General features: G+C 35.7%; 1 protein-coding gene across 4 annotated transcripts in view; it reads right to left on the reverse strand.

The window, feature by feature from the left end:
• The window catches only part of FUT8 (fucosyltransferase 8), a 130,184-nt gene that overhangs the window by 43,036 nt on the left and 70,217 nt on the right, over positions 1-16,931 (reverse strand). For 3 of the 4 annotated variants that reach the window (XM_075105351.1, XM_075105349.1, XM_075105350.1), the window contains 3 exons: positions 8,910-9,025; positions 8,600-8,765; positions 2,608-2,722 (listed from right to left, as the gene is read on the reverse strand). In XM_075105351.1, coding sequence (XP_074961452.1) covers positions 2,608-2,722; positions 8,600-8,765; positions 8,910-9,025 — 397 coding nt within the window. Of the gene's footprint in view, positions 1-2,607; positions 2,723-8,599; positions 8,766-8,909; positions 9,026-11,445; positions 11,563-16,931 lie in introns of all 4 variants that reach the window. The other variant, XM_075105352.1, reaches the window with a different exon arrangement.

Below are 16,931 nucleotides of genomic sequence, written 5' to 3' on the forward strand. Positions count from 1 at the left end.
AATACCTTGGACCACATAAAAAACAAGATAAGAAAAAAACATATTTTTATGCAATCTTATAAATTAATAGATTTATGGAATATATTGACTATTGTCATTTGTCAACTAGTGGATGCTCACTTCTAATACCCTGGTGAAGAATTAGTGTTAAGGGAAGACATCAGGAAGAAAATATTAAAGGTATTACAAACTCTTACACATGAAGACTGATTGAAAATTTTAGGTATGTTTAGCCTGAAAAGAGATTAATTAAAAAAAACACAGTAAGCATATGAAAGAAAGAATAATGAGAGAAGGCTTATCACGTATTTCTATTTCACATCTTGGTACAACAAAAACTGAGCATCCAGTGCAGCTAAAATGTTTCAACTAACCTAACAGACACATAGAATAAACAGTGTAATACTATTTGTTCATAAAATACCCAAATAATTTTTAATGTGTTCCTGCATATGTGCTAAACCCAGGAATTTAGTGCTATTTTTGATCTGCACAGTTATAATGCTAAAAATATCAATATTTCTCAAAGGTAGAATTACGTTTTTTAGAAAATACGTATCACTGTTCTTCAACTTAAACCTCAAAGACAATTACTAAGGAAACACATGTCTCTTCTGTATCTAGTTTCCAGATCCTTCCACATGAAACAGTCATATGGAATTTGATGTGCAGCAGTAATACATTTATGTTTCTAATTTCTATAATCTACCATTTATGACTTATTAAAAACAAAAACCAATGTAATTTCCTCTGCAATACAGAAAATACTAGAACTTTAAAAAAAAAAAAGAAGAGGGAAATACTCGTTTTCTTATGTGTATCTCAGTGTTATGGGATGAATTCATAACGATTAATTTTTTATTTTAAATGCACAAATATGAAGAACATGCTCAATTCTTCCCATGACAGAAATTTTAGTATTGATTCCTTTTTAAAAAAAACTTACATAAACAAAAATGGCCTGTATGATGGAAATTGAGCCAAGTATGTTAGACCTAATTCTAACTCTGAACCTAATGCCACAACTTTCTATAAATCAGCTGTTCATGCTCATCATCAGGTTTCCTTCTCAAGACAATGAGGATAAAGATATTTATCTTTCTTAAAAATGCCTTAAGATATAAGCCACTTTCTGAAAGGTTTTAACTACTTTGCTACAAATATGAAATATTAAGTTTCTATACATTTTGTGACTTGGCAATGGTTTCATTCTTGTTTCTACATTTTTTTTAAATGAGAATAAATCACCTGTACAGAGAGAAAGCCCTTTATCACAGGCTATATGCATCTAAATAAATATTAGAAAGAGCTAATTGGGCTCCCAGCTCTTTTCTCAGCAAGGAATTTTATTTCAAATTCACTAGAAAACAATGTAAGCATTTAATGCTTCAATTTTGAGCTTCTGTTCCCCTCAACTCCTTTTACTTTTGTTATTCGTTGTATGTACTTGGAGGTCCTAGTCTTGAACTAAAGGCCTGAACACTGTAAGATATAAAATAGGAAGACAATCACTCTCCAGAAACATATACATGCTTAGATAAGACAACAAATGGATATGGTGAAAGAAGAGAAAAAGGTAGAGAAAGGCCATATTTACCGGTATGAAAAGTAGTTACAGTACCCCATTGCCAAAAAGTGACATAAAAAATGAAAGAATGAGGAACACTTCTCAAGGAGGAGTTGAAGGAAGACAATAATTTACAGGGCACTTTTTCCACAGAAGGGTGTCTTTTTTTATTTAACAAGCAACAAATATCTAGCTTGGTCACAGAGAAGGTTCCAATAGCTGAACTATGAAATGTGAAACAGTGAAAATCTGAGAAACAAATTCAGCTATTTACATAGAGAAAAGATCAGACATCAGGGGTGACCATACAAAAAAGAGCGGTGAGGTGCACACAACCAAGGAAAAACAAAGAAAGTACAAGTAAAACAGACTGCATCAAATATCTTTTTGCTAACTATATAAATAGCTGCCTGCATTCATACATGAATAAAAGCCCCAAAACCTTCACATCAAGTTTTGTTTAAATTTTATAGACACACACAAGCACGTATATTAAAAAGGCTTTATACACTTACAAATAGGGGCATCTATGAGAAGTCTCACACAACTGTTGAAACAGTCTAGGACTGGGCAATATACTACACAAGCACTTCAACTTTACTCATGTTTTTAAAAATGGGCTGCTTGTTCAGAAGTTTCATATAAGGACTTTCCTATTTTTACCTTTAACTCTATGTAAACATACGTATGTATTCTGATACTCTAAAGAATGAAAAAACAGAAACCAGAGACTTATCTTTTATAATAAAACAAAGCATCCAAACCAGTAAGTACAGCCCAGTGAAAACCACAGATCCAAAAAGCAAACAAACAAACAAAACCAAAAACCCAAAGATTTGCTTGAAATACTATCATTCTATATACATATAAAATAATGTTTGAAACAAACATTCGCATTTCTTTTGTATGTAAATCTTTCACATATGAACATTCATTTAAAACTGTCATGTAATTATTCTATTACAAGGGTATAGCTAAGTGCTATATATGTATTAAAAAAAATTAACATTTACCTTGATTTAAAAGCTTTACTTTCTTACCTGTAGATAAGTTATTCTCCTCTGTACCAAATCTGTTAGATCTTTGGCCTCTTTTTCTCGCCAGTCTCCTGCTCCATCTGTTTGACTGAGGTAGTACAAGTCAGTCATTATTGACCTGTAAACAACAATGGAAAATAATCTTTAAAAAAAGGGAAACAATCTTAACATTACTAAATTGGAGGATTAGATGAAATCAAAGACAAATTGAATTGATATTTCAATTATAGCCTCAAAAACAATTTCTTCATGTCTCTTCCTAATGCATAATCCGAACAGTAGCCAAGAAAGACTGACCGTGTCCTCCATGGTCATGGGTATGGAACATACCCATGAGTAATTATAGTATTAAACAGGAGGTGGCTTAGAAAAACTGCTATAAAGTATTTGTTTCTGGTATGTGCAAAAGGAAACTAAAAAGAAGGTGTAATTCCATGCTTGATACATTATCAACTGGCCTCAGATGAAAGTGCAGTAATGATTCCTACAGTAGCTTCTGGTAATAACACATTGTTACTTTGCCTCCTAAAATTATCTTACTATGCATGTACAGAATCTAATATTACAAATGTCTTTAGCACAGGTCCAACAGTAACCCTTCTATTTTTATTAGTAGTGAAAACTAACTACAGAATATCATTACAAGGTTTAGTAAAACATTATTTTCTAAGGCATGTAGCTGCTTCTGACTCTGGAAGAAGGAAACATTCTGCCTGCTTAGAATGACTGCATGCTACTAAAACTCAAATGGAAAAAACTTTAAAAATAAGAAATCAAAACAGACTCATGGCCATATTGCAAGTCTAGACTACAAAACATTAATTTTGAGGCACTAGCAAATATTAAATTGAGGTTATCTAATACACTAGAGATCCTCCTCTTAGGGCATCACATTTCAGTGCCCAAATAAGAGGATAAAGAAGTCCATGACATGAGAAGAAAAATGGCATATGATGTTTATTTTCTGAGATTAGCCAGGAATTCTGTGAAAAACAGCCCAACAGTAACACACAGGAGAAGATTTTTATATGTCTGTGGCTTTTGGGAGCAAACACAAAACTAAAAGCAAACTATGCAAAATATTTGTAAAAACATCAACGGCTATTTTACAAGTAACAGATAGCCCAATTCAGAACCAATAATTCCAGAGCTGGCTTTATAGACTGAGAATATTTGAAGTTAACTAGTTTTGAATCACTAACTTAGAGATGCGTAATACTCAAAATAACATGCAAAAACAGTTTAGGGACAATTAGAACACATTTAATGATGCAGTAGATCTAATACAATGGATTATATAAATATAACTGAACAGACTGAGAGTTTGCTTCTCTTAAAGCACTGTTTTCCAATGTATAGGAAGCATTACAGGCTAGTAGCCAAATTAAAAAAGGAAACTTATGCATTTTCTTGCAAGTTTAAATGTATTTTTCTTCCCAATCAGGATGCAACCATGTTTGATGTTTAAAGAAAAACTCTAAGTTTGAGGTCTAAACATTAAAAAAAACCAACCACCCTATTGCTATCATTAAAAGCAGCTGCATAACCACAGCCACATTTAAAAAAACATTCAAATGCTCTTTCACTGCTCTTAAAAAAAGTATTTTCTGTACTTGTGATGTAAGTAATCAGCATATTCTCCTTGTACTTTACAGAAATAGATTTCTATTAAATTTTGGCATAAAATAACTGAAAATACAATACCAATTGAAAATACCAATTAAAAAATGTTTTCCCTCTCAGCAGTTAAGTAATTTTTCCTACCTCTATGGAAAAATATATTGTCCAAATTTTGGTTTTTATATTGTTGGCCATGGTGACCATGACAAAACACAAGCAGTAGGTAAGTTTAAATAATCAGCCTTACAGATTAATATAATAATATTCCATCATTTTTGAGGTAACAGGAATGATGAGAGAGTGCTTACACAGCTGCAGTGTCTCAACATTTTAGGGAAAGGCAGATTTGCTCAGTACAAACCATAAAGAATATCAAACAGTTTGTGGGAAAATTTATGAATACATGCAAGTCCTTTCAGATAGTATCCACAATCTTTTTTTTACAAAAATTTACTTTTATAAAACTCTAAAGTAAACCAGGAACTGAAAAATTCACAGGTGTTATCACACAGAAGTTATTTTAGGGTAGTGCAATTTTAACACACTTTCAGTCATAAGGATCTTCTTTCTTCAATTGCTCCTGCTGCAAAGTGTGCATTTCTTTAGGTTTACATCTGCTAGGTTCTTTTGAATGTGGCAGACCATCACAATGGTTTATTAATACAGATTTAGAAGAGACAGACTAATACAAAAGACCAGAGTCAGGCTCCATGTGGAGAGCTAAGAAGTAGACAGACCGGTGACCCATGAACCCAAGACAGCTAAGTGCAGACAGAAGATGAGCCTGCACAGGACTATTACAGTCTATTGTGGGTGGTAAAATGGCAGAAAGACAATTTCAGACAGTGGCTTTGCAGATATTCAGTAAGTCAAACTTGGTCTTTCACTGTGTTACAAACCAACAATATCAATTTGTTTCTGTTATTTTTGTTTCATATCATAAATTAAATCTTGGAGCTGCTCTTAAAAGAGTTTTATTCCTTGAAAACAGAATGGAGTGAAGAATTTGGCTGTGTATTTCATCTGCATTAGATTGTCACAAAAAAAGGGCGGAAGGCAGGCATTTTTAACACATTTTTAAAGATCAGTGTAGACATTTATTCCAGCCATATGACAAAATTACATTTGAACCTCCTAGAAACTTTACATCAACAAACAAAAACTCAAAGAAAATATCTGTTATATGTTCCACCAAAGTCAAGGGAAATTAAGTGAAAATATGTCCAAACACCGTGCACCAAACCTTGGCCAGCTACCAAAAAAGCCCTGATGACAGCTGTTCCCTAGGAGGAAAATGAATGAAACTAACTCAGTAAAAGCCACTTTGCACATAACATAATGCCAACATAGGAAACAACCATGACAACTAGAGGATTAATCTGTTCTTTTTTAACTCTATATCAAATAGTCTTTCCACTGTTAAGACGAAGTTACTCTCAACAACTCTCTTCCCTATAGCAACTACAAGAATATAATTACACATTCCACAATGCAGGAAACTCTGCATTGGTCTACACTGTTTCTTAAACAGGATCAGTAGTGAAATACTGGACAAAAACATTTGCCAAGACCAGCATTCTCTGGGAGAACATCTACACAACCCTTAGGACACAGCCAAGAAATAGTGATTAAGGCAACCAACAAGAGAAGCGCCGTCATATTAGTAGCAGACAACATGCAGCGTTCCATTTATCTAAGATACATAGGTAAAAATTTTTCTAAGACATCACCGTCAACAAAAGGGCATTCGACAACCTATTAAATCCCTTTAAAAAATCAACAAGTCCACATGTACTTAAAAAACAAACAAACACACAAAAAAAAACCCAAAACAAACCAGCAATAACAAAAAAAAACACCAAAAAGCTGTGATTCTCAGAGTGAACGAGAGCATCTGATTCGCTCATTCTAAACATACGTTATGTTCCTTTCAGGAGAAGAGACCAGATGGACTGTGTAGAGGTAAAAAGAGACCATTCCTTCCCTCAGGAGCTACTGTGCATAAGGGAAAAGAACACCCCAGATAGAGCAGTGCTTCTCAGGCCAAACGATGTGTACACAAGGAGCTAGGGGTTTTCCTGCAACTCACACGGCAAGACTGAAAGATAAAAGTGAAAGAAGCAGGTGGCCTGACCACAAAAGTGAAAGAACAAACATCCTCAGAACTAGAGGCAACCAAGCAGAGCATTCTGCAACACAAGATAATTTCATTGCCCAAAGCCAATTTTGTAAATATACCAAGAACACAGGCTGATTATAGAAACATTTTTGTATGTGTTTTCTCTTCTGCAATTGCTTTGAATTTCCATATTGTAAAAAAAAAAAAACTGTCTACACTTTATTTTAATAAAACCTAGATTCTGGCTGTTTGGTTTTAGCTTAAACAACTTTAGTGTTCTTTGGGGACCTCACCACACAGGAAGCTTTACACAAATCTACTACTAAGACTCAACAGATTCCAGGACATTCTGCTTTTTATGACCACTATGTCAGTCTAAAGAATACTTTTATTCAGTAAGAAAACTCTTATAGAAAGAAAAAAAAAAGAGTAGCTGTGATTGCTTGCATCATACACAAAGTTCTTCCAGTACCACAGTGGTTTCAGACTTCCAGTGGGCTTCATCTCAACTTCCAGAGGTCTACAATGCAGACTTTTATTATTCAATACAAAGGAGAATGTCTTTCTAGTATGGGTTTCACCTCATCCTGAATTACAGAGAGATGTAAAGATAAGGCTGTCAGAAATAGAGAAACTTGCAAGTTGGGCTTAATGAATTAATAGTCATTGGTGTAGGAAGGAACGCAAGAAGAAAAGGATTCATCCAGGGAGGCAGGGACATAAAAACCTTCTGGCATCAAAGACACATTATTCACAGTTCCATTGTGGCAAGTGCCTGATGTGATCCTGGCTATATAAACAGAGCAGTAATGTGTACACAACTGATTTTGTTCCCATGACAGGCATTAGTAAGTCTGGTATTAGACTACATGCTCCAGCTTTGGCACAGATAGTTTAAAAGGTACATCAAGAATCAGTGACCTGAAGATGAAAATAACTTCTCTGGAGAACGAATGTTTCTGGGCGGAAGTAATTATTGAAACAAAACTGTCCAGGGAAGAGGCAGCTTCTCTGTCAGTTGACTGTTTAACTGAAGACTCTTTTGGAAAATTCTGCTTCAGCCAAGCACTACTTTTATTTCAGTCAAATATACATAACTGCACTCAGTAGTGAAGTAACTGGATGAAATGTAATGGCCTATTTTATAGAGATAATAACTCTCGACAGTCAAATAGTTCCTTCTCATTTTAAACACCATCAATCTCTGACAAACTGGGTTTTGGAATGGTGGAAAATTAAATTACAAAATTTAATGGACTAAATTATTTGCCTACATTAATAACTAAATTCATATTATTTTTAAACTATGTTTTAAATAATGCAAACATTATTTCCAAAGAATTTAAAATTTTTACTATTTTTTCCTTTTATTACAGTATTATTTTTGAAGGCTCAGCTTTTTTGAGAGAGATACTTGTTTAAGGTGATGTGTTTAGTTAATTCAACTATTTTCTTATGACTGTTTACTAGCGAGACACAAATTGCCATTGTAAACCTGTTGGGAACAGAGTTATAAACATAATAGGCTTACAGATAGATTTTACTGAATTTTTATCACCTCCTGGATTAATTTTGTTCAGCATGAACAAAACTCATTCAGAATGTTTTAGTGTAAAGAAAAGGTACTTCAAGAATGGGGAGGCCAGAAGATCAACAACAACTGAAAATATAATTCCAACACATCTTTGAACAATGTAATAATGACAGTGTAATTAAAGGTAATTTCCATCTGAAACATTCTGTTAAAATCTAATTAAAAAAGAAGTGACTTTTCAGAACGACGATTAGTCCTGATATTAAGATATTACCAATTTTGAAGTAATTCCAATTATATAATATTGCAATGATCAACGTAACATAGTATAGTACTTATGAAAGGCACAATCAAATACCTAAAATAAATATTTTTAAGTTTTTTTAATGGTTTTGCTATATGTACAAGTATGCACATATGCACATATATAGATAGATGCAACTGAAAAGCCACAACTGGCATCCAGGACCCAGGTCTTCTGATAAGAAAAAGAAAAAAGAAAATATTTAAAGTTAAAGGGTCATACTATAAGCTGCAGTGACAAAAGCTGGATATGTCCCATGAAATACAAGTAATAATTTTATGTTTATGCTTCAGACATGATATCTTAGCCCATATAACAATAATTTATCCTAAGAGATTTTTAAGCAGCATATCAGTAGTTTACATAACTCAGTCCATAATCGTTACAACACATATACAGAATCGACTAATACAAATACCTTTCCTGATGACCCAAATCAGACAGAAATTCATCAATGCGTCTTTGCAGTTCACTTCCTTCTAGATTTTTCAACTTCTTCAATTCACTCTGGAGGAAAAACCAAAGTTCCTTAGCACCATTTTCAATCCTCCTCCTCAAGATTTCATGGTCCCTTCCAAGGCCTCCTATTTACAAAAAAAAAAAAAAAAAAGGCATAAAAAGGCATAGAAGCATCAGCACTTGTAGCTGAATTTGTTAAGAAATTAATACATTTGTGATACTGAACATCAAAACTTGTTTTAGAAGTAAAGGAAAACTTATCTACCAACCATCTGCTGTCCGCTTCTTATAGCTTTCTATCTGTTCTTTGGCCTTTAAGAGTTGCTCCTCTAAAGCATGTACCTTTCCTGCAGCTGGTCCCTGATCAATGGGACCATCTGGTATCCTAGGATATAGAAAATAAAGAAATTATAAGATTTATATATATAATTGTTATTTTATAAAGTATTTGCATTAACAATTCAGCTCTCCTCCCATTTATGTTCCATACTGTTTGCTGATAAGTCTTACTGGCATTTTCTTAAAGCCAGAAGGAATTAAACTTATCAATGTAAAGATTTTTAAACTTCAATCCCATAGGAGACAGTGCATAAGACAGCTGCAGCACACAGATTCAACTTGGTGTCAAACTGTGTTGTTTACAAGACTTCCGCTCATCGACAAGACCAATCCTAGGCTCTACTTATGAAAGTAGTATTTGCAGCAGCTTAACCCATTTCCTGTGAGAAACTGGAAAAGCATGACTAGGCAGTTGGACTGACTGGCACACAAGCAAGGCCTAATCGAGGGATGTGTCTTCACAGGACTCAAGTTCTGGCTACTTTTTATATTCACACATGAAATATATTCTGGTCTTGAATGCTGGCCACATATCCTTACAAGACCAGAACTCCACTTTTAAGGTAAGTCCCAGAACTCCACTTTTAAGGTAAGTCTTCCTGCATGTTGGTACAACATGATTTCAATATATTTTCTGGACTTAGAAAAAGATCCTAGCTTCTTAAATGTACCATCACGATAATTTTTAATGACAACTCTGGCATTCTAAACTGCTAGTTACCTAAAGCAATACTAAAAACTGTAACATTCATTTGTGCAATCTCTGCTATGTGAGCACAGGAGAAGTATGGAAATATGTATCCTGAAATCTATGAGCCATAACTCAGCTCTGAGGGTACTACTTAAGTTTGCTCATCATCTCAACTCGAATCCACATACTAATAAACTGAAATTAGTGAAGTATAGAAACTAGATGCTGTCTTCTGTTTGCCTCACAAGTTAAAAATCAACGCAGGGAAAATAAAAACCCCTTTCATTGCTAAGAAATTACATCTCTGGTGGATCCAAGAGTTAAAAATTAGTCCACCCTCTATATGACTTTTTTAAGAGCTGACCCTGAAAAGCAAAAAAGAAAGCAGATGGGTAATGAAAGCTCTTGAGAACTGTAAAGAATACAGAATACTTGCAGAACATGAAGATGATTCTTCATTCCTAATGGAACATGAGCATTGAAAGAAAGTGATATTCCCTCCACACACACATACACAGAGTTTCAAGGTACCATATGGGAAGACTCCTTGACAGACAAAAGGTACCTCTAGCACAGAGAAAACAGTGGTTAGAGGGAGTATCTTCACCCTAAACCAGAAATGACAGCATTCTGAAGATCCTACTGAGATATCATTAACTTTAATGTCTCTCAGATCTGGATAATTAAATACCAACAAAAATTCAGGAACTGATGAAAAGTCTGTTTTCACGAGAACATTTGAGGGAAATAAATACCTAATGTGAACATCAGAAAGGTATATCTCATGAAGAATTGCATTTAAGGCCCTTTTTTCATAGGGTGATGGGAGAGGTGGAAGAGGAAGCTACGTAGCCTGACAGAAATTCAGTAAAAAAATTCTGCACTCTTAAAGCTCTCTATTGAAAGCAAATTAGGGATAATGAAAGTATTGCAAAATATTTATTTGTGTTTTAAAGCTACCATGGTAAATAGGAAGGAGTTACCAATAACTGCTCATGTATCTGGTTTTTTATGCACTGAAGAAACAAGCATGACAAAACTGTGGAAAATATTCTGATCTTAAACATGTGCACTCCCTAAATACACACCCTCTATAGGTACAATCCATCTGTTAATTTGTTTCTAGAACAAATGCACAGTATGATACCATACTGAGATACAGTACTGTATGGCCACATGCAAGACAATACCAACAAACCTCTAAAAAGCATATTGAAATATATTTAAGCTCTTGCATTAGTTTAAAACCACTTGAAATGTATTTGTGATCTGTCAAGTTTGTATCCCCATTTAGATACTGACAGGACAACGAACCGCAGAATTATCAGGAAAAATGGAAGATAACTTGTATAAGTCACATTCCCTAAAAGCAGAATTTGTGAAGAACAATAAGGTAAAAGGATACAAAGTCATTACCACGGGAAATCTTTGGAGAGCCCACACATCCTCTGAACATAAACAAAGTCTGTTAAAGTAGCAATTACAGAATACTACAGATGATGGTTGTGGATGATATGAAAGCAGCACAATAATTCTGACTATTTGATATAATTAAGATTTTAAAAAAGAAAACTACATCCCATTTAACATTCAGCTTCCTTATGCATACTGCAATAAAAATGTTTACGATACTTAGGTTGCTACATAAAAGGAGCTAGGATGGGGAGGGGAGCATTCTCCTACGCTACTTGTTTGGACTTTAAAAAAATTACATAATTTTAGGATAAAACTAAAATAACTTATTCTTTTTGCAGCTTTGTCTTTACATCTGTTACCTCATCAGACTTTGAATTGCTGTCTTCCTCACTTTCATCCAGTCTCAAAATTAAGGAAAAGGTTCTCCTCTGCAACCAGCACAGCTTGCTTGTTACTGCCCTCTACAAGTACATCAACTGAGTTGGAGAGAAGTCAACATTTGAGGGAAAAGTGTTTGAATTAAAATCCTTATCTATACTCATTGCATCATATATGCGGATAACTTCTAGTGCAGAACATCCTAGGAATAGCACATACTTATTAATAAGAATTCCTGTTGCAAAACATACACGTAAGTTTTCATACCAAAGTAAGTCCTGACAACTGACTTGCTCCTTAAAATTTGAGAAGTGAGTTTAAAGTAAGTTTATTTAAACTATGATAATTCTAATCAATTACAAAAGAACATGTCAGCAAGTACTAGAAAAGAATATCCTTCACTTATTGCTATGACAACATTGCAAATTAAGTTATAAATAAAAAATAAACAAAATTATAATCTACTTACATGGCCAGCCATGATAATACAGCAAATGGTGGTTTTGTTTAAATTATTTTCCTCAATACTTATGAGGTATGACTTCTGCATGCTGTTTCCTACCATTTTATACTAAATATAAATGATCTTTTTCATAATGAACTCACATAAAGATATTCCTGTATAACTTTAAACATCAAAAAGATTATGTTGTAGAGATAACCCCTTTCTGCTTTGTCCCTTGTTTAGTAATCCAGCTGCACTTAGAGACAGAAAAAAGTATTCTGTGTACATCCTTCATATCACCAAGGCCATCTTCTCATCACCTTCAGGTAACATAGAGGGGCAATAGCAAAGCAGCAGTCTCTAACCTGAATCTCTGAAGGCAAAAAGAACCAGTGACATTCAATTTAGCTGCCATACTGTGAAAACTAATTGTAAAAAAAGATTAAAACAAACAAACCTTATAAAAACCATTCTAACCTTTTCCTATTTCTATGGTATTTTAAAAAGTTATACTTATTTATCATCAAAAGGAAAAATGTAAGATTTCATAAGTTCACATTCAAATACTTTCTCATTCTTCCATTTATACAGAGAGCTGGGCTGAGGGAAGCCTTATGAAATTCAGCAAGTGTAGGGTCGTGCACCTGGGGAGGAACAACCCCATGCACCAGTACAGGTTGGGGGCTGACCTGCTGGAAGGCAGTTCTGCTGAGAAGGGCCTGGAAGTGCTGGTGGACAGCAGGTTGACAATGAACATGAGCCAGCAGTGTGCTCAGGTGGCCAAGAAGGCCAGTGGCATCCTGGCTTGTATCAGGAATAGTGTGGCCAGCAGGAGCAGGGAGGTGGTAGTGCCCCTGTACTCAGCACTGGTGAGGCCGCACCTCAAGTACTGTGTGCAGTTTTGGGCCCCTCACTGCAAGAAGGACAATTTGGTGCTGGAGCGTGTCCAGAGAAGGGCAATGAAGCTGGTGAAGGGTCTAGAGAACAAGTCTTATGAGGAGCGGCTGAGGGAGCTGGGGTTGCTTAGTCTGGAGAAGAGGAGGCTGAGGGGAGACCCTATCACTCTCTACAACTACCTGAAAGGAGGTTATAGCGAGGTGGGGGTCGGACTCTTCTCCCTAGTAACAAGCGATAGGACGAGAGGAAATGGCCTCAAGCTGCGCCAGGGGAAGTTTAGGTTGGACATTAGGAAAAAATTCTTCACCAAAAGGGTTGTCAAACATTGGAACAGGCTGCCCAGGGAGGTGGCTGAGTCTCCATCCATGGAGGTATTTAAAAGAAGGGTAGATGTGGTGCTTGAGGATATGGTTTAGTGGTGGACTTGGCAGTGATAGGTTAGTTGGACTCAACGATCTTAAGGGTCTTTTCCAACCTTAACGATTCTATGATTCTATGAGCCAGCAATGTGCCCTTGTGCCCACGGCCAACAGTATCCTGGGGTGCGGTAAAAGGAGTGCAGCCAGCAGGTCAAGAGAGGTTATCCTCCCCCTCTACTCTGCCCTAGTGAGACCACATCTGGAGTACTGTGTCCAGTTCCGGGGCCTCCAGTTCAAGGACAAGGAACTGCTTGATGAAATCCAGCAGAGAGCTACCAAGATGATCAGGGGACTGGAGCATCTCTCCTATCAAGAAAGGCTGAGAGACCTGGGCTTGTTCAGCCTGGAGAAGAGAAGACTGAGCGAGGATCTTGTCAATGCTTATAAATATCTAAAGGGTGGGTGTCAGGACGATGGGACCGGACTCTTTTCAGTGGTGCCCAATGACAGGACAAGGGGCAATGGGCACAAGTTGGAACACAAGAGGTTCCACCTGAATATGAGGAAAACCCTTACTGTGAGGTTGACAGAGCACTAGAACAGGCTGCATAGAGAGGCTGTAGAGCTCCTTGTCCAGAAACATTGGAAACCTGCCTGGACGCAGTCCTGAGCACCTTGCTCTAGGTGTACCTGCCCAAGCAGAGGGGTTGGACAAGGTAATCTCCAGAGGTCGCATCCAACCCCAATCATTCTGTGATATCTTCCTGAGTCCTTTGTACAGAACTGGAAGGTTTATAACTAACTAAAGCCACACCATGATTGGCTTTTCTTCTTTCACTCTCCCTCCCCGCCCCCCCCGCCCCCCCCCCCCCCCCCCCCCCGAAGAAAATGACATTTAATTATTAATGACCACTAACACATGCAAACAAAATTAATGTAAGATGTCACTTCACCCTTCTAAGGTAAAACCTCCTATAAATAAAACTGAAAGAAAACACTCAATGTTACCTGCTAATAAAGAGCGAGAAGCATTCCTTATCAATTTAATCAGCACAGCCCTGATCAGTGCCGATTTATAGCCACTGAAGATGTGTCCCTTCCCTTAATTCAGAACTGCACAAAAACCAAGAAAAAGAGCAGAGACGTGTACCACATAGTTCAATGATATTTCTCCCTCACACATTGGCCTGTGCACTAGCCTCAGCTTCAAACGTGAGACACTTTAAATACAGGTAATAGAAATCAGTACTTTAAAATAATATTTAAATTTTTACCAACCTAAAGCTATTGTTGTATCCAAGTCCCTTTCAGTGCTTACTACAGGCTTACTGGGCATAGCAACCACGCAGAGTAATTGATAGAAGTACTTTAATAGATTTGCTTATGATTAATTGATCCTGAGTTTGGATTCTATCCCAGCCTCAGTACCAACTGCATTAAAACAACTATAGAGCTCTTTCAAAAATTAAAATCCTACCTCTTGTTTCTGAACACAGGACTGTAAAAATAATGTCTAGAAATACAGGCATTTGGTTTTATTTATTTGATTACATTTTGCCCTTTTCCATTCCTGTTCGACTTTATAACATGTGATCCTTTTCAGATAAGAAACAGGTTACCATATTTATTAAAAGAATTGTAGGTTCTACAAAATGTACTATTTAACAGACTGTAGGAAGTAAGTATATATGGAATGTGATGTATTAGTAATATGAACACAATATGAATACATTTAACAAGATGCTCTATTTCCCTGAAGAGAACTCTGAAATTACTGGTTCCTATACTGCCAGGCTTATCTTCCAGGAGAGGATACCACTAATATGCAACAAAAGATAAAAATTTTACTATCACCTACCAAGACACAATAGAGCAAATGAATACTATGAAACTAATATACTGCAAAAAAGGAAATGTAGGACACAGAGGAAGGCATACACACAACTTTTCCAGTTTCCTTTAAAGACAGTCAGACATTAGAAAAGTAGTAGTTTTAAGTGTTCTTCCTCCTAAAATTCTAGATGCAATAATGACAGCCTTTAGCAGTTATATCACAATCTTACTAGTAAATAAAATGTTCAGGTAAAACTACATTATTGTCAAACAATGAAACAACATTATGTAACACTTTGATTTGATTCTTACTGCCTATTGAGTTTCCCTTAAGTAACTACAAAAACTATACCAAATATTTCCTTTTTTGCTGCAAGACCTACAACATCTGTGGTAAGTGTTCTTGAAAGTGCTTTCCCAATTCTACTGGATATAGAATAGTAAAATAACAATCTACTAAAAATCCTCAGTTTTATTACTATTTTGCACTAAAGGGATCTAGGCTGCTTCTAAAATCAACCCAGATTTGCTCACACAGTATTATTTATAAACATGTAAGGACTATAGTAATTCTCCAAATCTCATTAAAACACAATAGTCATGCACATAATTTCTAAAAGTCAGGCAATATAAAGTGTCTTTAAATCCATTTATCTTCTGCATCACTAATATACATCTGTGCCTCTTTATAGCCCCCAAGTAAGGTTTTTACAAGGCACCATATTGACAAAAGAAAAACTACAGTAACTTCCCACCTAAGGCTTTCTAAATGTACTGTAAAAAGGAAGCAGTGCTTGAAGTCATTTCAAGTCATTAGAAGTGCACCACAAAAGTGTATTCAGTTCCTAAAGGAATATTTTTATTTCAGGCAATTTTCAAAAAGATGAGGCTATTCCAACTTGTACTATTGCAAAGGTACACTTTAATGTGTACATTACAAAAATATAAGCTATACTTAACCAATATGAGTAATAAATTATAAATAATTAAAAACTTAATCATACAAAGAAGAAGGGGAAGGAGAGAGGAGGAGGGGGAGAGGGAGGAGAGAAGAACAAGATTATGTAGCTTGTGAAATCAAATATACAGATGTTGGGGGGGGAACACCACAAAAAAACAACCCAAAGCAAAACAAAAAAACCAAACAGACCTCTTATTGCCCTAAAACCTTAATTCTACTCCTCATACATCCCGTGTGAAAAGCACCACCAACCAGGGGAAAAAATTCCAAGATCAAATATGATTTAAGTATCATACAGCAAAAAAAAAGGGCTAAGCAAGATTTTATAAAGCTTTCTCACATATATGACGTTTCTCATATTTTGAATGGTTGATTTTGCATGCACGAAAGGTGAGTTTCATAATGTATGTTTTGGTTTTCCTTTGTTATTGTCTTTGGGGATGAGGAGCTGCTGCATAAATTGGCAGCAAATGAGCATTCTAATCTTGGAGTAGAAAGATCTGTTCTTGTTGAATGCTGGCCTTCATGGATGGCTGGATGAAAGTAAGCACAGCCCAGCTCCTATTTTCAACCATCCCAGAAGACTGACTGTTTTATCAGGTGAGAAGGAAGTCAGAGAAGTCACAAGAACCCATTATAATGGGAAATGCTAGGCAATTGAAATGTATTGTATTGAAATGTATTTTACCATCTAACTAAGAGCCTGATGTAACTGAAGATGAAATAAGAGTTTTCTCTAACTTCAAAATGGAAATTGTTACAACTTATACTTTTATTAAACTACCGAATTCTTGTAACCATACCTGCTTCCTGTCCTTTCCTCCCTGCCCTAACCAGCTATTATTAATGGCACAGCTAGATATTATGGTAATTTTCTACCATTCACAAAGCTTCTTTGCCCACTAAGACAAATTCTGTTAACTTGGAGCTTTCTACCATCCAGAAGTTTTATCTAATTATGTCAAAATACCT

Source organism: Phalacrocorax aristotelis, chromosome 10, assembly GCF_949628215.1.
Source record: "Phalacrocorax aristotelis chromosome 10, bGulAri2.1, whole genome shotgun sequence".
NCBI classification, from domain to species: domain Eukaryota; kingdom Metazoa; phylum Chordata; class Aves; order Suliformes; family Phalacrocoracidae; genus Phalacrocorax; species Phalacrocorax aristotelis.